General features: G+C 53.5%; 8 protein-coding genes across 8 annotated transcripts; 3 read left to right on the plus strand and 5 right to left on the minus strand.

Moving 5' to 3' along the window:
- Positions 1-2,165: 2,165 nt before the first annotated feature.
- Positions 2,166-3,072, plus strand: B0H18DRAFT_1025351 (uncharacterized protein). Its single transcript, XM_048029755.1, has 2 exons — positions 2,166-2,255; positions 2,424-3,072. The coding sequence occupies exon 2, from the start codon at positions 2,546-2,548 to the stop codon at positions 2,873-2,875; it is 330 nt and encodes a 109-aa protein (XP_047890021.1). The 5' UTR covers positions 2,166-2,255; positions 2,424-2,545; the 3' UTR covers positions 2,876-3,072.
- Positions 3,073-3,261: 189 nt separating this feature from the next.
- On the minus strand, positions 3,262-6,033 carry B0H18DRAFT_1122115 (MFS general substrate transporter; the record flags this gene model as incomplete). The annotated part of the gene is made up of 20 exons (XM_048034454.1): positions 3,262-3,282; positions 3,344-3,526; positions 3,586-3,620; positions 3,673-3,815; positions 3,870-3,976; positions 4,053-4,142; positions 4,210-4,245; positions 4,299-4,491; positions 4,564-4,641; positions 4,691-4,770; positions 4,822-4,872; positions 4,933-4,951; positions 5,012-5,039; positions 5,094-5,154; positions 5,210-5,280; positions 5,333-5,352; positions 5,414-5,486; positions 5,544-5,617; positions 5,672-5,782; positions 5,846-6,033. The coding sequence occupies 20 exons, from the start codon at positions 6,031-6,033 to the stop codon at positions 3,262-3,264; spliced, it is 1,662 nt and encodes a 553-aa protein (XP_047890022.1).
- Positions 6,034-8,196: 2,163 nt separating this feature from the next.
- Positions 8,197-10,931, minus strand: B0H18DRAFT_1025370 (peptidase S28). The gene is made up of 12 exons (XM_048029756.1): positions 10,853-10,931; positions 10,319-10,630; positions 10,224-10,268; positions 9,872-10,166; positions 9,764-9,812; positions 9,524-9,713; positions 9,274-9,456; positions 9,192-9,217; positions 9,054-9,137; positions 8,903-8,988; positions 8,723-8,847; positions 8,197-8,668 (listed from the first exon to the last, which is right to left on the minus strand). The coding sequence occupies exons 2-12, from the start codon at positions 10,587-10,589 to the stop codon at positions 8,457-8,459; spliced, it is 1,566 nt and encodes a 521-aa protein (XP_047890023.1). The 5' UTR covers positions 10,590-10,630; positions 10,853-10,931; the 3' UTR covers positions 8,197-8,456.
- Positions 10,932-11,658: 727 nt separating this feature from the next.
- Positions 11,659-12,867, minus strand: B0H18DRAFT_881328 (uncharacterized protein; the record flags this gene model as incomplete). The annotated part of the gene is made up of 3 exons (XM_048040836.1): positions 11,659-11,797; positions 11,850-12,555; positions 12,606-12,867. 3 exons carry the CDS (start codon positions 12,865-12,867, stop codon positions 11,659-11,661), a joined length of 1,107 nt encoding a protein of 368 aa, XP_047890024.1.
- Positions 12,868-13,294: 427 nt separating this feature from the next.
- On the plus strand, positions 13,295-14,134 carry B0H18DRAFT_1122117 (acyl-CoA N-acyltransferase; the record flags this gene model as incomplete). Its single annotated transcript, XM_048034455.1, has 7 exons — positions 13,295-13,333; positions 13,391-13,420; positions 13,472-13,519; positions 13,578-13,718; positions 13,768-13,857; positions 13,916-13,948; positions 14,006-14,134. 7 exons carry the CDS (start codon positions 13,295-13,297, stop codon positions 14,132-14,134), a joined length of 510 nt encoding a protein of 169 aa, XP_047890025.1.
- Positions 14,135-17,081: 2,947 nt separating this feature from the next.
- Positions 17,082-18,565, minus strand: B0H18DRAFT_1025390 (uncharacterized protein). Its single transcript, XM_048029757.1, has one exon. It carries the CDS (start codon positions 18,298-18,300, stop codon positions 17,458-17,460), a length of 843 nt encoding a protein of 280 aa, XP_047890026.1. The 5' UTR covers positions 18,301-18,565; the 3' UTR covers positions 17,082-17,457.
- A 3,400-nt stretch (positions 18,566-21,965) lies between these two features.
- On the minus strand, positions 21,966-24,309 carry B0H18DRAFT_1025399 (SET domain-containing protein). The gene is made up of 9 exons (XM_048029758.1): positions 24,097-24,309; positions 23,857-24,043; positions 23,717-23,797; positions 23,589-23,650; positions 23,184-23,534; positions 23,055-23,126; positions 22,788-22,999; positions 22,533-22,731; positions 21,966-22,484 (listed from the first exon to the last, which is right to left on the minus strand). The coding sequence occupies exons 1-9, from the start codon at positions 24,217-24,219 to the stop codon at positions 22,257-22,259; spliced, it is 1,515 nt and encodes a 504-aa protein (XP_047890027.1). The 5' UTR covers positions 24,220-24,309; the 3' UTR covers positions 21,966-22,256.
- A 167-nt stretch (positions 24,310-24,476) lies between these two features.
- Positions 24,477-26,051, plus strand: B0H18DRAFT_881289 (CRAL-TRIO domain-containing protein; the record flags this gene model as incomplete). Its single annotated transcript, XM_048040834.1, has 7 exons — positions 24,477-24,660; positions 24,706-24,728; positions 24,783-25,115; positions 25,172-25,241; positions 25,321-25,378; positions 25,428-25,519; positions 25,570-26,051. The coding sequence occupies 7 exons, from the start codon at positions 24,477-24,479 to the stop codon at positions 26,049-26,051; spliced, it is 1,242 nt and encodes a 413-aa protein (XP_047890028.1).
- Between the last annotated feature and the right edge of the window lie 571 nt (positions 26,052-26,622).

The raw sequence follows: 26,622 nt of genomic DNA on the forward strand, positions 1-26,622 counted from the left end.
AGACAGCCCACAGGGGAAGACGTACCTGGACCGATGGAGGGCACGGCCTCCCAGGGTTGGTATCGAGGCCATGCACAACACTGATTACAGGTGCAGCTGCATGCGATACATGACATGAGTAGCATGCAGAGTGCATGGCCATATGATCAGGCCACTACGATGCACATGCTAGACTGCTCGCACACTCGCATCAATCGTTCGGGTGATATCTGGTGATACATGGTGAGTGCCGTGAAAGTTCTCAGTGCACTTCGAGGGCTAGTTAGCAAGAAGAATTGCTCTGCTCGTAGATGACGAAGCGTCTAGATCGCGACCAGTCGAGCATGGACCCTCCGCAGAGGTTCGCCATGAACTGCCTTGACCGCAGCGCTGGGTTTTAGTGGAACAAGATTAGTGGCTCATCATCATTGCTGTTCTTGATGCGCTTCAAGCTGCCAGGCATATCCTGTGCCCTGCATAACATCAGCGAGGTGTGTCAGAATGACAGATACAGCCATGACGACGTTGCGATGATACTGTACTTAGCGGTGCATGTTTATTACGGTGATGTGGCGCCGCTCGACGTCGTGACAAACGTGTCTAGCTCATACACCCGAAGACTGTTTGCCTGTAAGTTGGTACGACAGGTGCTAGTTCTCGTGCCTATCGAGAGAAAGACGCTTCTACTATCGAGCCCACCGAACATGTACTAACCTATTCAGTCTGGAGTCAATCTAGACGAGGCTGCCGCGAGTCGGCCCGAGAATTTTACATACTTGAGTTATTGCACAGGTGGGACATTCTACTGTCATGATAACAACCATGTCACGTTGTCTGAGTATCACTCTGCGTAGCTTGTCAACGATGACTGCTGTTTCTGGATGGCTATGATGGGCCGTCAACATGAGCAACATATAAACCCGGTTGGAAGCAGCCGACAGCAGTAACCGACCATGATGATCTTCTCCTTCACGTTCGTCCTTCTCTTCATCGCTGGCGCCAGTTCGCTCCCCCACGGTGATCATGCCATAGCCATGGTAAGTCATTCACCGAGGACCAGACCAAGTCGAAAGTGACTAAGAATGGTGTCGTCAGGAACGTAGAGAAATTGCCGTAGGCAGAGAGGCCACGCCTCCGACCAGAGTGAAACTGTTTGACGGATATCGTGCGCTGTGTTTATGGTGGTGTGCAGCGGACATGAGGACTGACTCTCGTTATTCCGGACAGTCAGCGGAAGTTGAGAACTTGAAGCTCAACGGAGTCGTCGAGCGGGAGGGACTCGGGACGAAGGTTAAACAAGTCAGCTTATGCTCCCATGTCTTATCTTCGTTTCATGGACGTACGGACTGCATATAGGCCGCTCCCTACTAGTGGGAGTACTGGTATACACGGGAGGATGAAGCTTTGAAAGCTGTATTATAATTTCGCCTCATTTTGGCCACGGCGGCCCGGGCCGGCACACAGAGATCGCATCGGTGACAATATTGCGGCGTAAAATTCATGATAAAAACTACACTCCTAGTACATTGCTCTCACTTATGCGTGCTCTGTCTTTGCTCAACTTTTAACGTTCAACGACGATCATCTGTATGTACTAATGTCTGTCTTAGTTCACAACGGGCGTACTGGCAACTATTGGTCACCGGTACTGCATACCAGTGGCCGCGGCGTGGCACGGCGACGACCCCGGGGGCCAGGACCCACTGTGAAATTTCACGATCCCGGCTGTACGACTGGACCATCCTCGCAGCGGCCCACCATGCGGTGCTCAACGTCGCTGAATGTCTCAGTGAAGTCGCGGCCGCACCCTTACCAACACATTGTGCGACTGCGTGGAAGCTTGAACCACTCGGCTGCGGCGCTGGCTGTCTAGGGACTATTATAAGCGTTTCCAACTCCTTTCCTTTCCGCCAGCTGACTCGGGCACATAGCGGCTCAGATAATGGATTTACACAGTTTATGTGCACGGTCCATGCTGGCGTTTCTTCTCGAGAGGAAGGTGAGGTCATCATATACCACAAACTCCGTCTTACCACTTCAGAACAATATGCTCAGGCTAATTGCTTCTACTCAGGCTGGAAAGTCGCTGATACCAGTGACACGCCGGCCATACTAGATCAGCTCTACAATTCTACGTGCCACTCGCAGCTACTACCGCAATGCTGTTGACTCCAGCACGCCGTCTTCTGTGCTTCCACTGGCACTGACCATGTGGCATCCGGCTCACGGATATTAGAATGGAATCATCGACCCACTCATTCATGTCACTATATTCAGTAAGTTCAATGCAATCACGTTATAAAAACAGCTCTCCATAACAAGTGGCCGGCGCGCTAGGGGCGGTGGTTCACGCCAAAGGTCCCGCTGCGAAAGCATTGAGCTGTTGACAGCCTCCGAGTCTTGGATCATACACCTCAACTAATCTCTACTCACTTCCCGGACAGCTATCAGACTTCATAGTTCAGCGGCTCACGGGATTCTCAAAACAACTTCCTTTATAAACCACAGACGAGGCTTGGACCTCCCCTCACCGTCCAGTTCTTCATCGGACTTCGCACCCGAAGACATGTATCAACTGCTGATACTCACGTCAATCTACCTGCACACCGTTGTGCTCGGTCTGCCAACCTATACGAGTCCCTGCTCTCCCACGAATGCTGTGACGTTCTGCACGCCGTGGTTGAGTCCGCAGACAATCCATGCCAGTGCCCACAATACCCGTGAGGACCACGCGCCTACACGCGACTGTGGTCCGTGGACCATCGCCATCACGCGGGGAGACCACCCCGTCCACGAGGAGCCCACACCCACACCCGACACGTTCGTGGCATACTTCGCCCGCGAAGAACTCGCACCTGTGTCTGACTTGTTCGGAGGGTACTTACATAGCCCGTGAGGGCCCCGAACTCAACCCGGACGCGTTCAGCGATTACTTCAGAGGATGACTGAAGCCTGGCCCCACCAGCACTTCCCCTTTCACCACCTCTCGAGCCTTACACCTAGCACGTCCTACGTATACACACTTCTTTACTGTCGTCACGGTACTTGTCTCGATCACATCGATTGTCATCTCGGAAGACGGACCCACTGGCTTACATAGCCCATAGTGTTCATATCATATCCTTATGTGATGATCTACTCAATCATTGGTAGCCTTACAGCATCTATCGTGACGCCCATTTCCCAGTTCATGAGATTGGCCTGAGGATCATATATGTACGAGGTACGGAGATTGGACGTAGTTACGACCGAGATGTCCAAGTACACACTTCCAGAAAATCTTCACATGACCGAGAACCTCCTCTGTACCGATGGCAAAGATGTGAGTGAACAAAAGTGAACCAAGGTAAGTTGTGTGACATACCCTCAGGTAGGACCCTTTCAGCTGCAATGCAGGCACAATCAAGATAAAGAGGCCAGTCACGACCGCGGCTTCCACGCCGAAGGTTTGCAACGCCCCGTTCTTCTCCGCCCATGGGACTTGGAAGTAGGCGACCGAGAAACCCCCGATTGTACGCGCGAAGTTGATCAGGGCCGATATCTCACCCTGTCATAGCCATGCGAGTCCGGTTAGTGAAATGAATGACCGGGGACGGGCGTTCTCACCTGTCGCGTGGGGAAGCAGTCATTGCAGTAGGCATCTTGATGTCATAGATCAGTAGAAGGCAAGAAGCTAGTCAAGGGAAGACGTACAGACTGCCACGGTGCAGATCATGTTCGATACCATGGCAATACCCCATCCCATGACCAACGCCCCGACGCTCAGCGTCTCTTGTAAGGCTGCGCCTATGGTCACGAAGCCACAGATATACAGGGGAATAGCGACGTAAATGGTCCTGAGATAAATTCATTGACTGCTGGCTAGAGAGACAGCAGCACTAGTTACGCACCAGAGTCGCATCTCAGCCTCGAAGACGCCCTTGTTGCGCCTAGTGCAGAAATTCATTACCCAGTCGTTGAAATATCGACCTAGCAGCTCGCCGATTAGAACACCGACCTAGAAACAAAAATGAGTGCAAATTTGCATGATCGGCGGTACGGCCTTCGTTGCGCATGAAGTAATCATAACTCACTATTGGTGTCCCATACGTGCCCGCAATCCCAATCTCGCTGAACCCGTAACCATTAGGAGGGGGAAGACCTAGAAAGACTACCATAGTCGTCTGACAGCGATGAGAAGAACCAGCATCAAGACACCAGTGCATTGACGTAAAGAAGAACATCACGCACATTCAGTCCTACACTCGCGAACCCGAATAACATTCCCTAGACATCGATCTGTACCTGACACTGGATATGCCTGTGCAAAGAACACGTACCTCCATCAGTAGAACACCAAGCAAGTGCGGCCTCCAAATGAGATCTGCACACGCAAGCACCGCTTCTCGCCAGCTCGCACGGAAACGCGCCATCTTAGCGCCTGTGACTCCGATGAGAGTCTCTATTCTCCACTGTAGGCGCGACTTCGGGCGCGGGATTGGGCATGGGTTGCGTAACGTGCGGTCGTACATGCTATGCGCAGAAACATTAAGTATAGGACAAATCAGCATCTCTGGTTTGGTAGCACATGATCGGGATACATACGTCTCTTCGCCGAACACCGCGATGAGGAACACAACGATAGCACTGTACATTGAACCTATCCCGTATGCCCAGCGCCAGCTGTCACAGGTTATGAGCAAACACAATGGGACTGCGCGACGGTACTCACCTCGTACGCGCACATAAGAAGCCGAACAGGAATGGCGATAGAAACGGTGATACTAAGAACCCCATGGTCCAGATGTTCAGCTGTATGCGACATGACTCAGCTGTGGACATCGAACAAGGGACTGGATCTACCTTACGTGCTTGCAGATGGAAGGGGTACATGTCGGTCACAGCGTACAAACCCTGTGATGATACGACAGATCCCGGTGAAGCATCTGCAGACAATCACAAGCGCTGACTTACAGATGCTTGCGGACACGTTCTGAGGATAAGTGCGAGTGAATTGGTTGACCTGTGTAGCAAGTAAAGTCGTAGTACGTACCCGAAGAACGCCGTCAAGCAGCGCATCGCTGTATGTGCACATTTGTGAGCATCCATATGAACCGAACTATTGATCTGCTTACCGGTGAAGGTTGCTAAGTTTGGAGCGAATGTGCATCCTACCAGAAACCCAAGCGCTAGTACCTAATGGGATATCGATGAATTCGGCTACTCCCATTGCTATTTCATCTGAACAGACCTGGGACCAGAAAAGTACCGGCAGTCGACCAAAGCGACGGATCAGCATGACAGCAAAGATGGTCCCCCAGGCTAAGTGAGATGTCATAAGGCAACTGCTCTCCAGATAGCGACCGAAACATACCGAGTAGAAAGATGCTCCAGCTTTACGGCAGGATGCGATATCAGAACTGAGCGACTACGATGGGCACGAGGGAAGCCTCACTTGGACGTCAAGTTATTGATTTGTCCTGTCGTGGTGTCGTATTGACGGGCAAGTCCATAGATAGCCGCCACGCCTGCAATAGTCGCGGCGCGTCAGAATGGAAATGCCTCCTTGAACAAATACCACACACCTATCCCGGAGTCGAAATCCGGCACGATAGCCGCTAACGTGATGACCAGTAGCTGGAAGTTCTTGCGTGCAGTACTCCACTGTGACCTCCGTCAGTGTGAACGTTATGGATTGTGAATCCCGACGCACATTTGGGGGTCTTCAGGATCATCTGTTGGCTGTGGCCAAAGGACTAAGGTTCCGTCTTCTGACAACTTCAGCTTCTTCGCAACTTCGTCGCCAAACTCTAGTCTCGCTTCCCTGATTGAAACGGTGCCAAACGTCAGCAACAGATACCCAATCGAGAGGAGACAGGAGGCATACTCTGGATCGATCACGAGGCGTCCGGCATTGCGTTCATGGTACGAGAACAGTTCGAATGTGCTGATATCGGACGCGGGACGCTCGTACGATGTTGTCTCTAGCTTCAACTCAGTCTCCTTTTCGTTGAGGAGTTGGTCTGGTGGTGAGTCCGAGCCAAGGGCAGAGCTTATAGCAGGGTGAGAAGCCATGTTGAAGGCTACACAAGAGGACGGGCAAACCCTGGTTCTCGTGGGCAAGACGCGCTTTATGACACTGGGCGAGCGATACGCAGGCCGAAAGCGCACGACTTGGACTTTTCCTTAAGACCTGTCATCCGGTTTCCCATATGGCTAGACGAGAACCCGATCCGTGGAAATAGAGTGCATCGCGCGCCAGAAGGCCCAGGAGTCGCCTTGAAATTCGAGCAGCTATCGTTTCCGTCCAGCTGATTGTCAAGCGATGTGAGCACAGGGTTTCAGGGCCGCGGGATATACTCACTATCGATTTTGCAGGGCGTCATCTGGCCCCAGTGTCGCTATGTGAAGATGCGCGGGACCAGGATTCGTCTCCGCACGTCGGTGAGGCCGCTGAGGCGTGGGTGCAGAAGACCTATGCAAGACAACATGAAATCACGTGGAACAAGCGAGCCAATGAAAGGAGACCGACCAGAGTCACCAGACGTCACGCGTCACAGTTCATGGACACGATTATGGACACGAGAGGCTAGAGTGTCCACTCTGCATGTCCAGCGCAGTGTACATATACACTGACAGCATATGTCCGGCACAGCTTGCCTAGTGCTCAGACACTATCGTAGGCATCACCCGCATGTTGTGCTCTTCACGAATGTTTGTTGCCTGTGCTGTGCAGTAGCTTCCTCGGAGATCACCCAATTGAAAAAGCGACTTCAAGCACTCGGCTAAGTGACTATCGTAAGTCCGAGAGAAGCGGAACACAGGACCCGCAATGCTTAGGCTTACGTTGACATCCTTCGTGAGTAGCCTGCTCAAGTACTTAGTAGCCGTTGTCTTCTGTTGAGTCGTTGGTGTCGGCTTTTGCAGTAGTGCTGCATGCCCTTGCGCTATGTCTGGAGAATAGACAGCCTGAGCTTCAACGGTTTGCATTGGTCATCGCGCTTCGGCTTACCTTCATTAGCACAGTTACGTCCATGGATTGACGATGAGCGCGTCTGATAAGTAGCGGATTAGTCCAATGCAGCGGCGGACAGGCGCGTAACACTCGCAGAGATTCGGATACCGCAGAGTTCTGTCCGTGCCAATCAGACGTTGACTGGAGCGTCCCGTTCAACATCCACTTCGATAGTCTGCACTCCCGGCGCATGAAGAGCACCTGTAATGGTAAGTAAGGAGAACCCGCCGCTCATCACCAAATGGCGGCGTTCATCGGGATGCAAGTAGACGGGCATTTCGGGATCATGGACTCGATTTTGAAGCACCACTCCTGGACTGGCATTCCCGACAGGCTTATGCTGATGTAGTCAGACCAATCTTGCACCAGAGGCGGGTTCGTGTTGACATGATGTTCGCGACAGTCAGGTAAGCCGCTCCCTGTCAGTGGGAACCCTTGCTTCCTGCAGGCTGCCGCCAGTAATTTGCAACTACAGGAGACTCCAAAGGTGATGAGTCCGGTGCATATTGTATGTGAATTGAACTCACTATCTCCATTCATATCAAGGCGGTTGGCCTTCATTGATAAGAAATGGACCATCGTACGTCGCTCTCGTTGTATTAACCCCATGGTCATTGGTGGACTTCATGTAGTAGAACAGCAGCGCCATCGTGCAGACAATACGAGACAGACTCACAGCGATATTGAAGGCCAGGCAAGATGCTGGATGTGTAAGGGTCTCTGATTGAGGATGTGCGGGTATATCACACGGGCGCGCGAAGGGAGCCCGCATACCTCCATTAGCGAAAGGGTAGGGCACTATCGGGTCACTAAAAACGCCTCCGGTGAGTCAGAAGTCGATGAAGAGCAGACCAGTGGCAGACCTCCGTATGAGTACTTCGGATGTTACTTCAAAGAAGCGACACGGCCACGCCGACGACGACATAATCATCATGGTAACAGCGATATTGCGTACCGAGAGATCCCGAACTAGCGAAATTTTCTATGAACTCCTCATGTGTCAGAATTGGCCTCCAATGTTAGTGGGTTCTGTTCGGCGTAGTACACCTGCGGCTTCGTGAAGTTGTGTCTGTTCGAACATATGCGTCTCACGCTTAGCGCTAGTTCGCGACATGCTCCCAAGACATAGCCCCTCAAGCTTCACTCAAGCAGTCCAGAGTAGCACAGAGCACCAAGTGATAAATAGCAGGATCCGAGAGACTGCGGTGAACATTTGGTGAACATGGACTTCAAATGCGGATACTGGCCCTCGATTCGTGATGCGTGACGCGTAACAATTGATCGATACACGTCACGTCACGGTCCTAGCTACTGTACCGTATAAGTTGCATATAATGATCTATTATATAATGTTCTACCGTAATACTCAAAGAGAGACCGTAAGAAGACGTCTCGATGAACGAACGAACGCCCTTTCACCATCGCAAATATCAAGTCCAAAATAGTGATCACCGGTGCTACAAGGGAGTACGTCTCGTAGGACTTATCGACGGGTTGGGGGCTCCCATGTCTCCAGCCAGCTCTTCATCGCAGCTAAGCCCTGAGCTTGAACAGCGGCGATTGTCGAATCGACTTCTCCATTCGCGGCGTCCAAATCCGAGCAATGGTAGCCATCACCGATGGCGATAGGCCGCGTGCTAGTGCTCTGGAAGTTCGTCCCGTCAGCGGAGATAGTCGCGTCGCGCCATGGGTCCTCTGAACAGGCTTGTATAAGCGACAGGCTCGCCGTATAGTCAGACTTCTACTCACTCTCTCCATTCGCGAAGAACAGGCGATCAGCCTTGACGAACCATCCTTGATACGCCGCATTCGTCTCGTTCACCTTGGCGTTGGTGGAGAGCTGAACGCCTCCGGGAACATAGCATGCATTGGCGCTGAGAGCATGCCTGGTTAGATCCCTCGTGTGGTCACTAAGTATACGTGACTAACCTCCCGTAACTTGGCTGGATCAAACGAGAAACAAGAGTCGGCTCGCCATCAGGCGCTGCGTTTGATAGAAGCCCATTTGGTTGCAACTGTCAAGGTTGTCAGTGCACTGCCTTGTCAACGGTAGTAATCATGGCTGGGCAACAACGTACACGATCCAGTACCATGATCGATCCGCGTTGTTGACAGTAAGACCAGTGTATACGGGTCGCTTGCATTGTATGTCCCCAAACACGTTCTGCAACGGGAATGTCAGCTAATGCGTTTATGATATGAGCACCTGAACCTGAACTGACTCAGCGTCTTGATCACTGCAATCTGCGAGAACACCTCCACTTAACGATGTTTCGCGAAGGATGAACAAGTGAACTTACAGTAAGGATAGTATGTCTCTTTCCAAATCCCACCCATGCGCCAATGCATTCTCAAGACCCCATCCCTCGACGGTGCAGTCTGATTGTCCTTGACTTCCAACGCGTCACAAAAGGGGAAGAATAGAGAGTCCGACAGGTTAGACGAGGGTTGGAGACCTTGCCACTCGGAGAGTGGGTTTTGCACTGTGTCGTCAGACGTTCCTCTAGTTCGCTAACGCATTCTTGAAACCGAGAGGGGAACAACACGCACATGCACTCGCAAAGTCATCGAGGTGTGTAAGATTCATGTCGAAAAGACCCTTGATCTCGTTGATGGCAGTGTCGTTCCCAGATGTGAATACAGAATCGATATGCCCGATTACCGCCTGTACGTCAGCGGAGCAGTTTTGTGGCATATGCTGTCGAATGATATCGAAGTAGCCCCAGTAGTTACTAAGATCCTCATCAACAGGACCGAGAGGAGAATGCAGCCAGATAACGTACACAATACTCTCCACGACCCCGATGAGGACCATGCAGCGTAGAACAGGTCAGGTTTACTACAGGGATGAGAGCGATTGGCATCAGATATCCAAAGGAAGAGTGCAAGGTCACCCACTTGACTTTGGTGAAGCTGGTTAACGCGCCGGCATAACTCCCCCCAATGAGAATCCACGGTGCCTCGTCCGGTGTAACATGGTCGCCACCAGGCATCGGCAGTTTCACATTGTATGCGAAGTACTCGAAGTCGTCAATCGCTTGCTGGATCGTGTGATACTGCAGGCTCTCGACGGAAAGGTTATCATATGGGTTCGAATAGCCATAGAATCGGTGCTCCAGAACGATTGTTGATCCATTCAATTCCTGGGCGATCATCCCATTGATCGTGGAATTCACCAGAGAGCTTTCGTAGCCTATGACGGAATGCGTTCAACACAGACCCTTCGATTGGTACGAACAAGGACACACACCCTCTGCGTTCCCTTCTCCGGGTGTGGTCAGAATAATTGGCCCGCCTATGCCTCCTTCTTCAGCGATGATTCACTGAGTCTCGAAAAGTGCTTACCAGTTTCATAGAACTCCCATGTGTGCCAATATCGCTGTTTGAACGTCCCAAGGCTGGGATTGGTGTGGTCGATCAACTGATCAAAGTAGTATGTCGTGTTGAGAGGCGGCAATTCGGTCCCATTGCGATCCACAATTGCTGCGTCCAGTTGTATTTCGCTTCTCTTGACGAAGTTCCTTCCGAGAGGTCTATGTTTCGTGGACAGAGCACCCGTGCCCACCGCCAACAATGCCAAAAGTAGGAAAGCGCTCGTCCGCAATGCTCCTGTCATGACCCAAGGCTAGGAGAAAGCGTGGCTATGGAAAAGGACGGGCGGGCGTGGTCCTCCTGCAGAGCTCACTTATATACGTGAAGACTACCCGAGCAATTCAATCGGTTGCCATCAGACTTCGGATGAACACATTGCGAGACGGCAGTGAGTAGTGGGTTACGCGAGACCCAGGCGGGACCGCGCAATGTAGTTCGGGAGCGTGGCTGACAACATGAGACGTCGGTTAGTACGCATCTGTCGTACAGAGACGCGAATGGCTGTACCGGGGATCCCTGAGCGTGACCAAGGCAGCGAACAAATGTTAAGCGCCTGCGTGGCTGTGAGCAACATTTGTCCTGTGTTCCGACTGCTATGGTCTGTACTTATGTACAGTGGTCGAATACGATCAACAGCACGGCAGTACAGCGAAAAGCGGGTGGGACCACACCACGCAGTATGAGCTGCGCGTTGAATGACCCAGATTCTACGACATAGGCTAGCATCTGCTACCGTTCTGGGATGCTCAGCGGAAGGGCCCATCAGCAATTGTGAACCACGTACCCGAGACTGGCCGCGCATAAAACACGGCGAGTACTTACGTTGGGTATGGGATGTCGGCATCAGCGCCCGCACAGGCCTCTAGCTGCGCAGCTGCGTACTACATAGTCGAGGCAGCGCTGAGTCCCGCTCCGGTCTCCCTATGCCGCATAGGTACATGTCAAGTACATGACTTGTACAAGTAATATCAGACTCGAATCCAAAGTAGTCAGACACACCGTAATGATGAAGCGCCAGGAGGCATCTCTTGTCGACCATTTCACTGTCAGACGCTTTTTGACCTCGGCGTAGCAAGATACTCGCAAAACCGCCAATTATCTGACACCTTCCGGTCGTTCCGACGGCAAACGAGCATCGTTGCTTGGTGGGAGTCGTAATAAGGCGTACTGTAGCAGCGGAGCCCGACCAACCAAGCTTTTGCGAAAGCCACACATGTCTTGAAGCCGTTTGAATGCAGTTCCGATGCCGCCGGTCAGAGCTGTGCGAAAAGCGGGCAAATCGACTGAATAAATGAAATTGCGAGTTACTGCGACTAATCCTTTCTTGTCGGTACGACACCACCTGTCAACGTGCTCGGCAGCTCCTGCTCGCCAATGGCAGTGAGCAACGCGACTGATCCGCCAACGAGCAAGATTAGGGCAATCACTGTCCCAGAAAGCAATACAAACGGTCTAACGAGTACCGTCAGCGACGCAATTGCTTTGCCGGACACGATTAGCTCACCCGCTGACATCCTTGCGCTCGCATGCACTCCCAGCCCAATCCTCTGTTTGGCCCTTCGTATCCTTGGTTGCCGAACAGGCGCAGACGTAGCACGTGCGCCCCTGCTTGCTTGCCTGCACGCATTGTCCGTGCCCGCTGCATGAGCTGGTCGAGTTACCGCACGTCTCAGCCGTTGAATAGCACGTGGCAATCGCGTCGATAGGCTCAGCGGGGCCAGGCTTTGGGGGAGGGAAAGGTGTCTGCGGTGGCTGAAGCGCAGAGCTGACCTGTCTCTTCGCCTGCGATACTGTGGAAGGAAGGGTGACCACAGCAAGCTTGAGGTCGCGTTTCTCCGTTACACTGGAGAGGAAGCCTCGGATGGTCTCGGCGGCGAGCTTGTACTGCTCACTCTGGCGGCCATGCTCTGTAGCAAGCTCGGAGAGGCCCGTAAGCAGGACGGCCGCGAACTTGTCGGTAGGAATGTCGTCAGACTCCACAAAGTCGACGAGAGTGGTCATCTGTGACAGGAATGTTTGTGATGCGGAAGAGGGAACAGAGAAGATGTCGATTATGCGGGGTGTCTTCTCGGGTAGCGTTTCGGGTGCGAATATGTTGGAGTAGGTATGCCGAGCGCGGTCAAGATACGTGGGAATGAGAGTCGAGAGAGATGTTGCAGAGAAGTCCGAGGACAGAGAAAATGATTCCTCATACGAAGCTGGGATGGCAGCTGGAGGGCCGTCAACACACGGTCGACTTGCTGCGGGCTAGGCGACTCACCTTTTGCGTCTTCTTCGTTGACACCGACCAGCAGAGCACTCCCGGGTCCCTTCCCAACGAATGCCTCTTGCCTTCCCAAGCTTTCTGTCAACTCCAGGTCATCTCCCAGGGCCTCGTGGTACTCAAGCCCGAGATGGCGCGAGAGCGCGGCACCTGCTTGCGACGCACTGCGACTCGAGACTACCGTACTCGCTGGATGCAAGTAGACATCCACGGCGCCCGTCAGCCCTGCAAGCAGTGCGCATACAGCTATGGCTTTCATGAAAGCAGGACCTGCGCAGAGGGAAAGGTGAGTATGGCGGATGTCGAGAGTTGGTCGTTGCGCGTGGCCACGGTCGTGCGCACGCTCCTGAAGCATGTTCGGCAAAGTCCGTGATGCGACTGGTGTTCTCGATTAGGCATGTTTGCAAGTTCGGCTTTCGTGGTCAATGTTCGCAGCCAGTCCGCTGGTCATCTCGAGACTCGTGATACCCTCTGCTTGTGTGCGGTGTCAATTACTAAGGTTTATTTAGGTACCCGTCCGCAACAAGGTCGGACTGGGCCTCCATGCGGTGCACCTCTCGATGAAGCGTTTCCATTGGTCACACAAGTGACTCGGCAAGCGGGCCGCTGCAAATATAAAGCCTCTACGTACTTACCTTCTCTTTGAATCTCTCATACACGCAACTCCTGCCTGACATTGTCTCCCAATGTCGTACTTTATCCGGAAAGCCACGATTGAGGATGTGGTAGGTGATTTCCCGCCTGCTGCGCCATGATCATTGTATGACCTCACGCTCGAACAGGACAGCATCTTGCAGCTGATCATCGCACTCGTAAGGGTCTACTGCTATGGTGCACGGACTCATGACTTAGGAGCTCCGTAGGCAACATACGAGAAGGCGTCTGACTCTGTCAAAGCCACTCCGGAGCTCGTGAGTACCCCGCGAAAGGTCTCTCATCGGGTAATTTGGGAGACTGAATTCACAACAGTTGCGAAAAAATCTGTTCGATACACCCTATGCGCACACGCTTCTAGCGTTTGCGGGAACGCCGGAGTCGCCAGAAACGGCGATAGGAATGGCGATGTACTTCTTCAACTATTCGACGTGGACCGGCAGACCGGGTCTTTACGTGAGTACTTCGTGCTGAGCCATACACTGATTGCTGACTGGAGATGCAGCTCGAGGACCTGTTTGTCGATGAAAGTTATCGTGGAAAGGGCGTAGGAAAGGCACTTTTCGCAGAATTGGCCAAAGTCGCGCAGGAGAAGGTAACGTCGAGTTTGCTGTGCCGTTGAAGAGAGATCATAACTTGATGCCTATGTGCAGAATTGTGCGCGTATGGACTGGTCTGTGCTCAAGGTAAGTGGCGCAATGCGCGTAGTGAATTACAGAAAGTGACAATCTTGCGTCTGCCAGTGGAACCAGCCCTCAATCGATTTCTACGAGAAGAAGCTGGGCGCAGCAGCCATGTCGGAGTGGATGGGGATGAGGCTCGAAGAAGATGGTATCGAAAATTTGAAGAAACTAGCTCCAGGGACGTCATAGAGAGCATACGTTGTCACCGCGTCGCTGCATCGCTCTGTTTGCGAAGTGTGAGTGAAGCCACTAATTATGACCCATTCAGAGTGTAATACCGGGCTTCGTTTCTGACTACAGTGTACGCTTCAACAAGACATCTAACGGAGGCTGGCAAAACAATCCGAGATGTGATGACATATGGGACTGTGTCAAACAAAGCAAAACTTGAACCCCAGTGAAAACGCCGAATTTTGAGAGCGGTCCGTGTAGATTGTGTCGCTTACCTCACTAATGCTGTCGATTGCTGTCGACGCGCGCGCACTTTAGACGCGGGATCGATTCCCACACTGGTGGACGACTGCTCTGTGCGTGTTCCGGCTGGAAGTGTTCGATGCACATTCCCTTGCTATCGTTTGCTATCGTTTGTCTCCAAATATCACACTTCGTTGTGGTTGTGCTGCCCGTGCACTCACACGCACTTGTAGATCGAACCTACCGCGCACCGCAGCCTCATCGGGCTATTCCGTATATGGCAGTAAGTTACATAAGCATGTACTTACTCCCCCGAACGAAAGTCGATTATCCTCCGTGTATGCCTCAATCTTCCCTCATGAGCACATCATATACTGATTTTAGTAGGTATGATATCTATGTAGAAACCTATATCAGAGATAAAGTGCGCGAGGAATGGACAACACATAATGATAGTAGCTATACTGTGGCTGACCCAATGGTAATGCAATTTGGTACAGTATGCAAACGACCGTTTTCCTTATTGCACGTAGGATCATTTCACCCAGAAAAAATCGCATGATGTTGCTACATGTCACCTTACTATTCTCACAGACGCAAGAGGAGCTACCTGCTTTCTGCAGCCCTGGAAAAATCGTAAGGTGCGTTTTCGGCGCCTATTTCGCCGCGCCAATTTTGGCGGGCGAAACCAGTCGCTCGTTTTCAGGCATGCAAACAGCATGTCCCCGCCCTCCGGTTGACCTTGAAATATTCAAGGGTGTGCTCAAGATGTATAAAACTGAGTCTATCAGGCTAAAAGTCGAGGTAGCTTCAAGTTGCGGGTGTAGGACAGTAATGCAAACACGTTTGCATTACCAGCCACACTGCATCGGCACATCCACCGTAGCACGTGATCTAAGACTTTGACGGAGTTCTTGCGAGCGCGACGTGCGTCTCCGTGTCGTCTACCGTCTTGTACTATCCTCCTCGTCTTCTTCGCCTCCCATGTCGACTTCAGCACTATCTGCAGCAGCTCCCGCATTGCAACTTACCAATCCAAGTCAAGAAGAGCACTTCCTGTGTGGGTGCGCGAATAGAAGAACGACTGCTGGCGAACACGAGCGACTTGGTACAGTACCGGCACATTTCACAGCGTGATTCTGACATTCGAGCAGGGCACATCCCACCTCCGGACCCTACACTAAGGGCTCCCGCTTGATTTCCGCGTGCAAAGCACACCCGTGGCGAAGACCTTGAAGATGCCGATGAAAGGGATGCCCCCGTCTCCCTCCACCAGGGTGACTTGCACACGGCCACAGACGCAGCAACACAACGCATACGCGGAAGATGGACACGCACGGTAAAGGCCCCGCGCAACGCATTTGATGAAGACACTGCGGGTCTGGGGCGCAGCGACGAACGGACAGCGGGCGTGGACGACGAGCGGACTGCGGGGGAGGGCGGGCGGCTGGCGAGGACAAGTAGGGACAAGTGAGGGTGAGCGTGCGCACACGAGAGCCAGCTCGCTATTCGCAGTAACAGGACGCCGCAACGTGCAGCGCACGGCCGATGAGTGGAGGCACGGCCGATGAGCGGGCGGTGGGCGGACGGACAAGCGGACAAGCGAGAAGGCGGGCGGACGGCAGTACGCGTCGATTACGAACGCGCTGGACAAACGCACAGCAATCAAGCAGGTGAGCGGACGGACGGGCAGGCCAGCGGGGCGGGGGCGGGCGTGCGAATGGGCGGGCAGACAAGCGGGCGACTGGACGAGCGGTAGCAGAAGCGGGCGAGCACTGGCATGGACCAACACCACGCGCACCCCAACCACGAGCGTGATGGGCGAATGCCCAGCACGCAGACACGGCCGAGGAACAGGTGCTGCGCGCATGAGCGCAGACAAGAGTAGGTGAGTCAGTATTCAGAATAGGTGGACTACCGTGGACGAGCAGACGAGCGGGACGCGAGCGAGCAGACGCGCGGGCGGATAGGTGAGCGGACGAGCAAGCTAGCTCATCGCTGCGCAGTGGCAACTACGAGCACGCTGGCCAAATGCCCAGCGTGCAGCCACGGCCGACGAAGGCGCACACAGGCGGGCGAACAGGCGGGCGGTAGAGCGGGCGAGCACCCACATCCAGGCGATTCGGACGTCACGCGCAGATAAGGTCACCAAGCGCACACGCAGGCGGGAAAACGTACACGACTCGGAGTGGGCGAGCAGGGAAGAGGAACAAAGCGGGATGGCAGACGGACGAATGGGTAGGCAGACGGGCGGACCAGCCGGCCAGCTAGCAGGTGGGCGAGCGTGTGTGTGAGTGGACATGGGGTGGGTGCGCAAGCGGGTGCGTGTGGACCCTGTGTTACAGATGTGCTGCTCATCTCGGACTTGGTAGGCTCTAAGAGCGAAAACTGCGTGGCTAAGCTGAAGGTATGTATACAAGGTCTCTCATTGGCGATGCTAGTTGAGTTTAACACGGCATGTTGCCAACAGTGCACCAATGCAAAGGGCAAGGCAAAGGCTCGGTGACTCAGACTCGCGATAGAATGGTCTACGAAGACACATATTCTACAGTGAGCCACGAACTAGTACATTGACTAATGGGGTGCAGGTTCTCGTTGCTCAATGCTACTCGATGCTCGCGGCTTGATGCTACTAGTACTAGTAGTAGTATACTGTGATGTAGATTGTTACACTGCTACGAATTGCTGAATATACGCCATTCAAAGGGATTATATACTGCTCGAGGAGCATGGCCTTGAATGAGTTCTATGACAATCTACCAGAATCGTTGGCTACGATAGCTACGTCGATAAGAGGCGCCTTCTGTCTGTCGGGAGCGAACGACTCAGAATCATGGGACCGAGGTCGACCACGATCTATGGAAGTCGACATCGTTCGATGTTTGTCTCATTTTACTTTTGATGTCGATTCTGGTCGAACACCAGCGGTTTGACACCGGACAATCTACAGGGATCGCTCTGAAACTTCGGCGTTTTCACTGGGCTTGAACCGCCGTCTGTGCCCCCGACATCATATGTGGCATGCAAGTGATACAACGGCCCAACCAACGGACAACCGTTCACATGGATCTCGCAGTCCGTCGTTCTTGCTGGAATTGTCAAACTTGCGTCCATCTTAGCAGTTTTCTGCTCGGCCGGTTATCCGCTGTGTCCAGATTTGGAAACAGCCGGTCGAGTATCCTCGTCGTGCGTTCTGAACGGGGCTCATATTCAAATTGAATATAGCGCAGCCCATGCGACGTCGCCGGGAATGACTCAACAGTTGAGTGCTCGCGATCCATGAGTTCAGGCAAGACGAGCCGAATGAGTAAGGGACAGAGCCGAGCCCAGTGGGAAAGCGTCTCCACTGGGAGCTGCCAGCCGTTCACGAAACGCAGCACCAGCGTCCTCACCCTGGGCCACGCGTTGGCCATCTCGAGTACGTCCTCGTCACGCATATCGAGGCGCGTGCGCTCGATGTCCCAGGAAAAAATGACGCTTTCCAGCTCCAGCAGAGCGAGCAGCGGACGCACGACGCGCAGGAAGCGCAACCCACTGCGGCCTTGCTGCGTCGATTCGCAGAATTGGAAGGAGGTCGCGAGGTTGATTTCGCGCAGGGAGCTTTCGAAGCGGGAGGCGATTGCGTCGATCATCTTGCACCACTCTTGTTCAAAGTACGGGCCGACGTCCTCTGGCACGTGTTGTACTTGGACAGCCCGGACGTACGGCGAATTGACAGTCGCAATGAGCGCGAGCACCCTGTCGACCGTGCCTTTGACGTGCAGCCTGCGGAGCGAGGGGAAACCCGAGAAGACGATCGAAGTGCCGCCGTCTGTTTCACCGATCTCAGCCGAGAGATTGACTAAGGTAGGCAGTGTTGCGAGATGACGAAGGAGGTCCGGAGTGCACGCAGAGCGACATCGTAGAACATCGACGGTGGTCAGCTCCGTGAAGGCAGACATCGACGCGGCAGACAGCACGCGGGAGGTGGGGAGATGTGGGCCAATGCCCCGGCAAAATATGCGCAGGCACTCGAGGCGTGGAAGCTTCGAGCTTAGCTTCTCGAGGAGGATATGTGGGACGTCATACACTGGGAAGGGCGGCTGCAGCTGACCAGTTGTGTCGTGCAGCCTGATCTCGAGCCGACGCAGGGCGGGGGACGTGACCGACACCAACTCCGTGTCGTCGATGTCGTAGTGATTGGGGGTTGCGTGCACTAGTTGAATGTTCCCCCGAAATTCGTCCAGCGCAGGAAATAACGGGCGGTCACCATTCATATGAAGAAGCTCACGGAAGACCGACGGGCTGATATTCAGCTGTCCTGCATTCGTGAATGCGTGGACACGACCAGCGTAGACACGGAACCTTCGCCACTCATATTCATGCAGGTCTCCACAGAACATCTGTCAGACACGGTGTGTTAGAATTATACTGCGTTATACAGCGAGATAAATTCAGGATCATTTCTGAGACAAAGCCTGTAACGGACAACATCATCCCAGAATCATCCACCCTCATGATTCAATATGGGACCCTGGACCTATCTCGCCATCATGGAGAAATAGAAAACTCACATAGGCTGTAGCGTGATACGAGTACGAACTTCGCCGCTCGGGTTCCGGGAGGGGGACCGGCTGGAAGGACGAGAAGAGAGCCAGAAGAGGGATGGAATCGTCTATGCTTCGCCACAAAATTGACAATGCAGGATCCAGGAACCTCTTGCACGTCAGCGCGGTATTGAGAAGAGCCGGACGATCTCTCTGGTCGTCAATGCTCGTCGACGGTGGTAAATGGAAATGGTCGAATATTTCGAGCAAGATGTCGTGAACGAGGACGGCCCGGTGAGGAGCCATCCGTGGGATCAAATAACGAGCGAAACGGGGGTGATGGGTAGGAGATGGGCGACTCTGTTGACCATGATAGTAAGTTAGCCTGGATGTGAGGAGGTATGAAGGGAGGTGTTACATCTGTGCCGGACTTGCAGTGACCGCTCTGCTGTGGTAGCTATAGTACTACCACTAAAACACCCGAGACGCGCTCCAGTGGCATAGTACTAGTAACTTAGTCTAAGCCGACCACTGGCCGGGGCCACCGATAGCATTCAAACAGTAACTGACTCTGCGGTCAGAGCCATGATCGATATCATTTGGATTTTGTCGTAGCATACTGTCTGCCGTCGGTCCTGTCGCATGCAGAAGATCGTCGCCGAGCCACGCAACTTGAAGTGACTCGGGGTGTTGGGCATCAAAGCGTAGGGTGCTTAGACGGAATTTGTGCTGTGCAATGCCAATCACATACTTAGCACCTGGAACATAGCGAAAGGGGAACCCAGAAGACGTGAACCTCCTGGTGAGTGAGTTATATTCCGATAGAACGTGCGCCGTGCCGCGCGTACGCCGTGCATACCCTTTTCGTCCGCAGCGCCCGATTGTGGCGCGATATCCGAATCGGACTGTCCCGACGTGGCTGGCGCCCTCCTGACTGCCATGTTTGCAACTTGCCTTTGACTTACCTTACCTCGATATACATGACCCAACGCCTTATCGTGAACCCGGCATCCCCTCTTGCCTCGGGCAGTGCTGCTAGCTGGAGGACAAACCCGTTGTCACGCACATGGAACCTGTTCGTCATACCCACGGAGGAGATGACTCGGAAGCGAATAAAACGGCTCGAAGGTTGTGCACTAGTCCGCCTGGTCAGTAAGCTCTCGTTCGCTGGCTGCGCATTTATTTGCCTGTGTGTGTGTCTCTGTCTGCAGGCCAATGTCTCGCGCAATCTTGTGGTCCTCTGGCAGCTCTCCTGCGGCTCACTCGGAGCTCCTCGCTTTACATCCACCCCCTCTCCATACTAATCTCCACATTGGTCTTGCTCGTGATCGAGGACGACCGCGTCGAGGTTGTTCGTCGACCACTCAGCCATCGCGGTGTCTATGATCTCGTTCATCAACGAACGACTGGTCTCGTCCTCCAATCCGCAGAGCTCGGGAGTTCCAGCCAACGTTGGCAAATCCGGCCCCACGTCGACCGCTGCGTTACCCTCCAAGGGCGGAGCTGGAGTGCCTTCGGGGATTGCCATTTGAACGTCGAGCGGGGTGGCAACCACCACAGGCGAGTCCATCTCGTCAGGCTCATCTGTTTCCCTGAAGTCCCAGAATGCCCACATTTGTGCCTCCTGCCTCCAAGCCTCGACGTAGTCCGCATAAGGCACAGAACCCTCTACGGCCAGCACCGCGTGGTTTATAGCGTGGTCCATCGCTTCGCTCCCCAGCGAGCTACCGGTGATTGATGCGTCGTCTGGACTAGCACCGGCAGGTGCATACTCTGGCAAAGGGGTGCCCGCGACATGCATGCCCTCGTATCGCTCGTCGTACCCCTGGTACCGAAGATGGCTAGTGGGCGAAGACTGGTATAAGAAGCATGATGTGTGAGTACACATTCCACTACGGCTGCAACCGTCGACGTCGACTGATGGTTGTCCTTCGTATTGGCTTGTGTATTTGCAGGCATCACCAGCGTGCTCTCGAAGGTTTCCTCATACACCGATCGGATGCCGTGGATAAGAGAAAGGGGTGGACGTGTGTGAGGATCATGTCCCATTGCTCCGATGTCAATGAATCTGTAACACTCGCACTGTCGACAGTGCTGGGCATTGTATCACAGGTACTGAAGCTCTCCCATAAGGGATCAGCATCTTCTGTTGAGATGCTTGATGAGGTCGACATCGATCGGTGGTCAGGAGGTAGCGATGCAAACATAGCAAGGAGCGAGGGGTCCAACATCGGGATGCGAGACGGATTGGAGAGAAGAACTTAACTGTGGTTAAGTACGTAGATCTTGCCCGGGCGCCTATCCACGCTACGCGAGATGCCCGGGCCAAGCCCGAGGTGAGTCTATTACCTCCGTCGCTGAGTTGCACTTATGTACCCATCGACAGTGCCGTAGATACATTATTCGAGCTGTCCCGCGACGGCGGCGTATGGTTAGGACAACATATCCGACAACCTCAGGATCGTGCTGCCGACCCGCGACGCTCGGGCGCAATTATTCATGCTATTAGTTGCACCTTCCTTGCTCACTTCGAACGGTCCATGGCACCGTACTGCGTCGTGACATCGATGGCCGATCTTTACGCCGTTGTTTGCTCAACTAAATGAGCTGGAAGGTAAGTACACTCAGGAATGCAGTGCTGACACTTGTCAGTGTACATCTCGAGAGTACACCTCAATATCCCAGAGAAACATGGAGCCATATGGAGGGCACGCACTAATGGGCTTCTCGAGACTCGGACATGAACCAAACTGTCATTCACCGAGCTTCTTGAGTATCATTCCGGACTGGAGTAATAATGTTATAGACTATCATTTCTCCAAGCGAACTTGCTTCTTCGTTGACGTTACGGCACGGTATGACACGTCGTTGAACGAGGTTCCGGTGTTGAACGTTGAACACCACAAGTGTGTTAACTTACTAGTCGAGTGAAAGGTTGTGACAGCAATAGCAGGGTAAATGAAACGAGTACTCAATGAAATCGGCACGCATCGCACCTGAGCCAAGTTCGTTTGGTCTCGTACCCATCCGTGTGGACGCACCGTGTCGGAGCGCTGGTGGGGTGCGTCCACACGGATGGGTACGAGACCAAGTTCGTTGGGGCCGTCGACTCGGGTGTTTGTAGACACTAGTGGTTGTACACCAGCGGCATAGACATTAGTCTGGTCTCGACAGGTTGAACGCGAACGTATCCAACGCGGATCAGCAAGCCGGGATAGAACTATCGTGTACAATACATGAGATCCGTACCGCATACTGGAGTACTAGGGCTGAATGTTTGAGGATTCGCAGGCTGCACCAGAGGTCGCCCGTCTTAGACACGACCTCGCGCGCTCCTGTCTACTGAGGACGACAAACAAGACAGTTATGGACTAACGTCTACTTTTCTTGCCTTTACCATGCGGGTTTGAGTCTGTCGCTTCCCGGGGCCGCTTTTTGTCTTTCGTGTTCGAAGACGCAGGCTTCATACTCTCCTTTGTCGCTCGCACTTTGTGCAGGGTGCCTCGTAGAATCCTCTGCTCGCCGATGCGAACAATGATCGCGTGCTTCCTATTAAGCGAGAGACCGTCATTCGCAGACTCAAGGAGCTGCTCGTCCTCCTGATGCTCATGAGCAAGCATAAAAGGTCAAGGCACATGAAGGCATACCACGAGACTGTTTGGATAATCCTGCATGCGTCTTGCCAGCGTCTTCTCAATAACGGTGAGCACGCCGAGATCGACTTTTGGTTTCGGAAGTTTTGCCTTCCCGCTCGTCTTCCCCCACTCGTCAAGGGGCATCAGCAGGAGGCGCACAAAAGACACGAGGTCTTCTGGAAGCTCGCAATCTGTCCCAATCACAAAGGTGCTGCCGCAGGGGACATCGTGAGCTTCTTGGTAACGATAGACTGTGAAACACTCAACTCATCGTCGGCGTTTTCGAGCCACCAGTCGACCCGTTCGCCCAAAGATGTAGATTGGCCATCCGTAACGGCCGCAACTGCCAAGTCGCCACGGATTTCGACTACGTCTGCAGGATTACCAAGGCCACCAAGGGGCTGCGGAACCGGAACAAGGTCAACATGACCATATCGGCGAAGCAGATCCGAGTTTGGTAGGTCTCCGTATGTATTCCACTGAGATGGAATTGATACCTTCAGTCGCTAAAGACGAAGTCGACGTGGTACTTACGATCTGTTCCCCAGCTTTGATAGGCTTCGTAGTGACCATGCGCAGATCCTTAGCCTCATGGAACAGCTTGGCCTAAGAGGCAACATCAACGGACGCGCTGCATGATTCGAGGATAACATCGATGCTTACGTTCTCCGACTCATAACGAGCATTGAGCATGTCTGCCATGGGCACCATTGCGACGACGGCGGAATCCTCAGCGCCTTCATCGTCTGAGTCTGCTGAGTCAACCTCTAACGTGTCGTCTGGCGGCCTCTCAGTGTCTCCGATCGCAGTTTCGCCTTGTGTATCTTCTTGTTGGTCCACGTCCATGGCCTGACCTTCTGGGTCGCTATCCTCGGCCGCTTCATCGTGCTCCTCGTCACCAGACCATGGCTCGACGTGGAAGCTACGAGACAGAATGCGACTTCCCATGATATGGTATCGTTCTAGCGAATAATGAAGCTGGCGGGCACCCTCAGGGAATAGCTCGGGACGACCCTGAGCATGCAATGTCAGAATCGAAGCAAAAGCATCGTGAATAACTGTAACCACCTGTATAGCAGGAATTAATTTCTCCGCGTAATCTCGCTCGGCTTCCTCCTTGCCTATCTTGTCTGTGGAACGCCAGGGAACTGGAGCGTTAGCGCGCTGGGGGGTGACGAGAGTAATCGAAGACGAACCTACCACTGCAGTCCCCGCGAGCTCTTTTATATCATCATCGGGCCAGAACATGGGCGTATCGAACGCTGAAGGCAGGGAAGCTAGCGGGAATATATCAATGCATCACTTATGGTTATGCAGTTCGTCGCTCACGACTTACAGAGATACGCGGACCACCTTGATACGCTTCCCTGTGCTTCCTCCCACATCATGCAAAGAATCAGACCCGCCCAACCCTTGTCCAATCCGAGCCGTTTCCACGCCTCCATGCCGAACAGGGAGGGGAGGGAGGATGTACGCGTAGACAGTGTAACGTCGCGCGGGATGGTGAACAGGACATGCCCCTGCTGCATCACTTCACATAGGTAAATTGACTCGTACTGCGATGCGTACGACTTACAGGTATGTCCTTCAGAGCGACGGCGCCGCGGCCGCAAGCAGGGTATTCTGCAAATCCCATCGACGATGTGTCGACAGTACCATTTCTGGACTTGAACCACGCAATCAGGTCATCTGAAGACATCTTCTCTGAGCTCAGATCGCCTGGACGCGAGCAGGATCCAGCAGTGAATGTGTTTAGAGTGTTGGACTGGGAGGACGTCGGACGAGCCAGTGGAAAACAACTCGACGCGTATCTCGTGACAGCAGCAGACGCGTACGAGCGCCCGGCGCGTCCGAATCACATGCCTCCAACGTGCCAATCAACTCTCCAAGTCGCTGCCGCAGGCAGCAGCGAGTTGACCTCGACTCCAACGAAGTTGAACGGGATAGGCCAGACACATGAAGGTCTACGATGGTTTGCGCTGCGAAAAGGAGAAGCTAGATGAGCTGTATCGCAAAGAACTCAACACCGTATTGGATTTGCACGATCTCCTGCTTGACCATGTCATACCAGACATGGTCGCTGAGCTTGGAGTCGATGAGCGCGGTCGACAAAATTTTGTGGACTGGGCAGCAGACATCCGTGAGTACGAACTGTGGTTGAGGTGTGGTTACTGACGTGTCGAAGCCTCTATATTTCGCGTTTTGAAGGTAAGAGAGTTGCTTGCCCGGTTCTACTTCGCCCCAACTGACTTCGAATCATAGCGCCACAAGTTCGTCGCATCGTTGGCTCTTGAAGATATCCGGCGCATCATGCTCGGCCGCCTGAGCCCTATATCTCGGCCACGAACGGATGTCGCGCAGTTCCTACGCTGTCTCCCACTCAGCTCAGTTGATTCTTTCGGTCGACCAATCATCGTCATAAGGCCAAAGGGGCTGCAACTCTCGTCACCCGAGCTTCCGTCTATTTTGAATACCTCTATGGAATCCTTGCGCGTGCGCCTCCATCAGCTCAACTCCAAGTGCGATGTCAGGGAGCCACCTGTCCTGCAGTACATTGCCCTGTTGGACATGGAAGGCGTGTCAATCACCAGCGCTGTACGTCCATGTAATCTTTCAGAAACCAGGCGTTCGAATTCACCGCCTGGACATAGGGACGGATGGATGTCATCTCAAAATTCGCGCAGCAAATTTTGCCCGCGTTTCCTGGCATGATCGCGGCGGGTGAGTGTCTCTGCCACTAGTACCTGTAGCGCGCCTCGTACATGTGGTTACCTTCCGACTGATGGATCGCATCACGCAGTCTTTGTGCTCAACTACGCATGGTCCTTCTCCGGAGCATGGAACTTCGCGAAGCATGTGTTCTCATGAGCGGCATCGTGTCACCCTTTTTCTGACTATGTTTATCAGACGGCTCCTGCCCCCGAGAGCGCGTTCACGTATCTTCTTCCCCAGCCGCGAAGAGCTCCTGGACTACTTGCCGCCAGAATGTCTCCCATCTGGTAAATTCTTCTTGCCTTACGCCGACTGGAAGCTCACCTCTCGTGTGGAGATTTCGGTGGTCTCTTGCCTCCGTCTTCTGAACTGGAGGATCCCTTGCGGACTTCCCTCAAAACTGCGGATGGAATTGGTCCTCAATGCCATGCTGACGCCGACGCCGGCCCTGCGCGCAAGAGTGTAGACACCCTATCGGACTCGGAGGCGGCAGATCCTGAAATTCCTATGATGGGAGTCCCCCCATCGCGCCCAGCCCCACAGCACAGCCCCTACTACGGATACCCAATTCTTCACGATACCCCCATCCCGACTCTGCGGCACGGCCGCCGACGAAAGCGAGACCTGCTGCGCACACTCGCGTGGCTCTTCTGGGCGCGCTGGCACATACACCTCGTAACGGCCCTAGCAGCCGTCGTGCTTGTTGCCGTCGTTCGTATATCACGAAGGACACGATTCGCCTTTAGTATGCGTGCACAGACGTCGAGTTTGACGACGATGCTTCGTGGGTTACTTGGGACCGGCCCAGGCGTACGTTAGCCCATCGGCCGGTGGTGGAACCTAGTAGTCACTGACAAGGGGAAAACCGAGGCTTCGGGCTGTATGGGTCAGCTGTCGGCCTTCTCAAATTTATCACAGCTGAATGGCTTCATGATCTGCATTCATTTACAGCCATGGAACCAGTCTGCTCATTGTATTAATAATATTATCCGCGACGATATTTCATTTGCCTAGTGCAATGACCATTTGAACACATTACTCATCGTCTGCGCATGACAATATATTCACCAGTGTCCGACCAGATTGACAGACCCAAGCCCCGATCCTGGGAATGCGTAGTCGCGTTCCGCGAAATCTGTACCTCTCTTTACCTCGGCGTCCGCCGGTTGAATAAGATCTCAGTGTTAAAATCTGCACCACTCCGCTCATATACCCTCATGGAGCGAAGAAGAATTCGTCTTGGGCTGCATCGCCTGGGCAAGGTCTCAGCGCAGTCACTTCCGACAGAAATAGCTCAGAGACCTCAACCAAGGGGAACACTCTTACCGATCAGTGGCCGACTGCCATCTACTTTGAGTTGCGAGTTGCGGCCTGTACACGGTCAGAGACG

Source organism: Fomitopsis serialis (genome assembly GCF_022376445.1).
Source record: "Fomitopsis serialis strain Sig1Antser10 chromosome Unknown B0H18scaffold_71, whole genome shotgun sequence".
Classification (NCBI taxonomy): Eukaryota; Fungi; Basidiomycota; class Agaricomycetes; order Polyporales; family Fomitopsidaceae; genus Fomitopsis; species Fomitopsis serialis.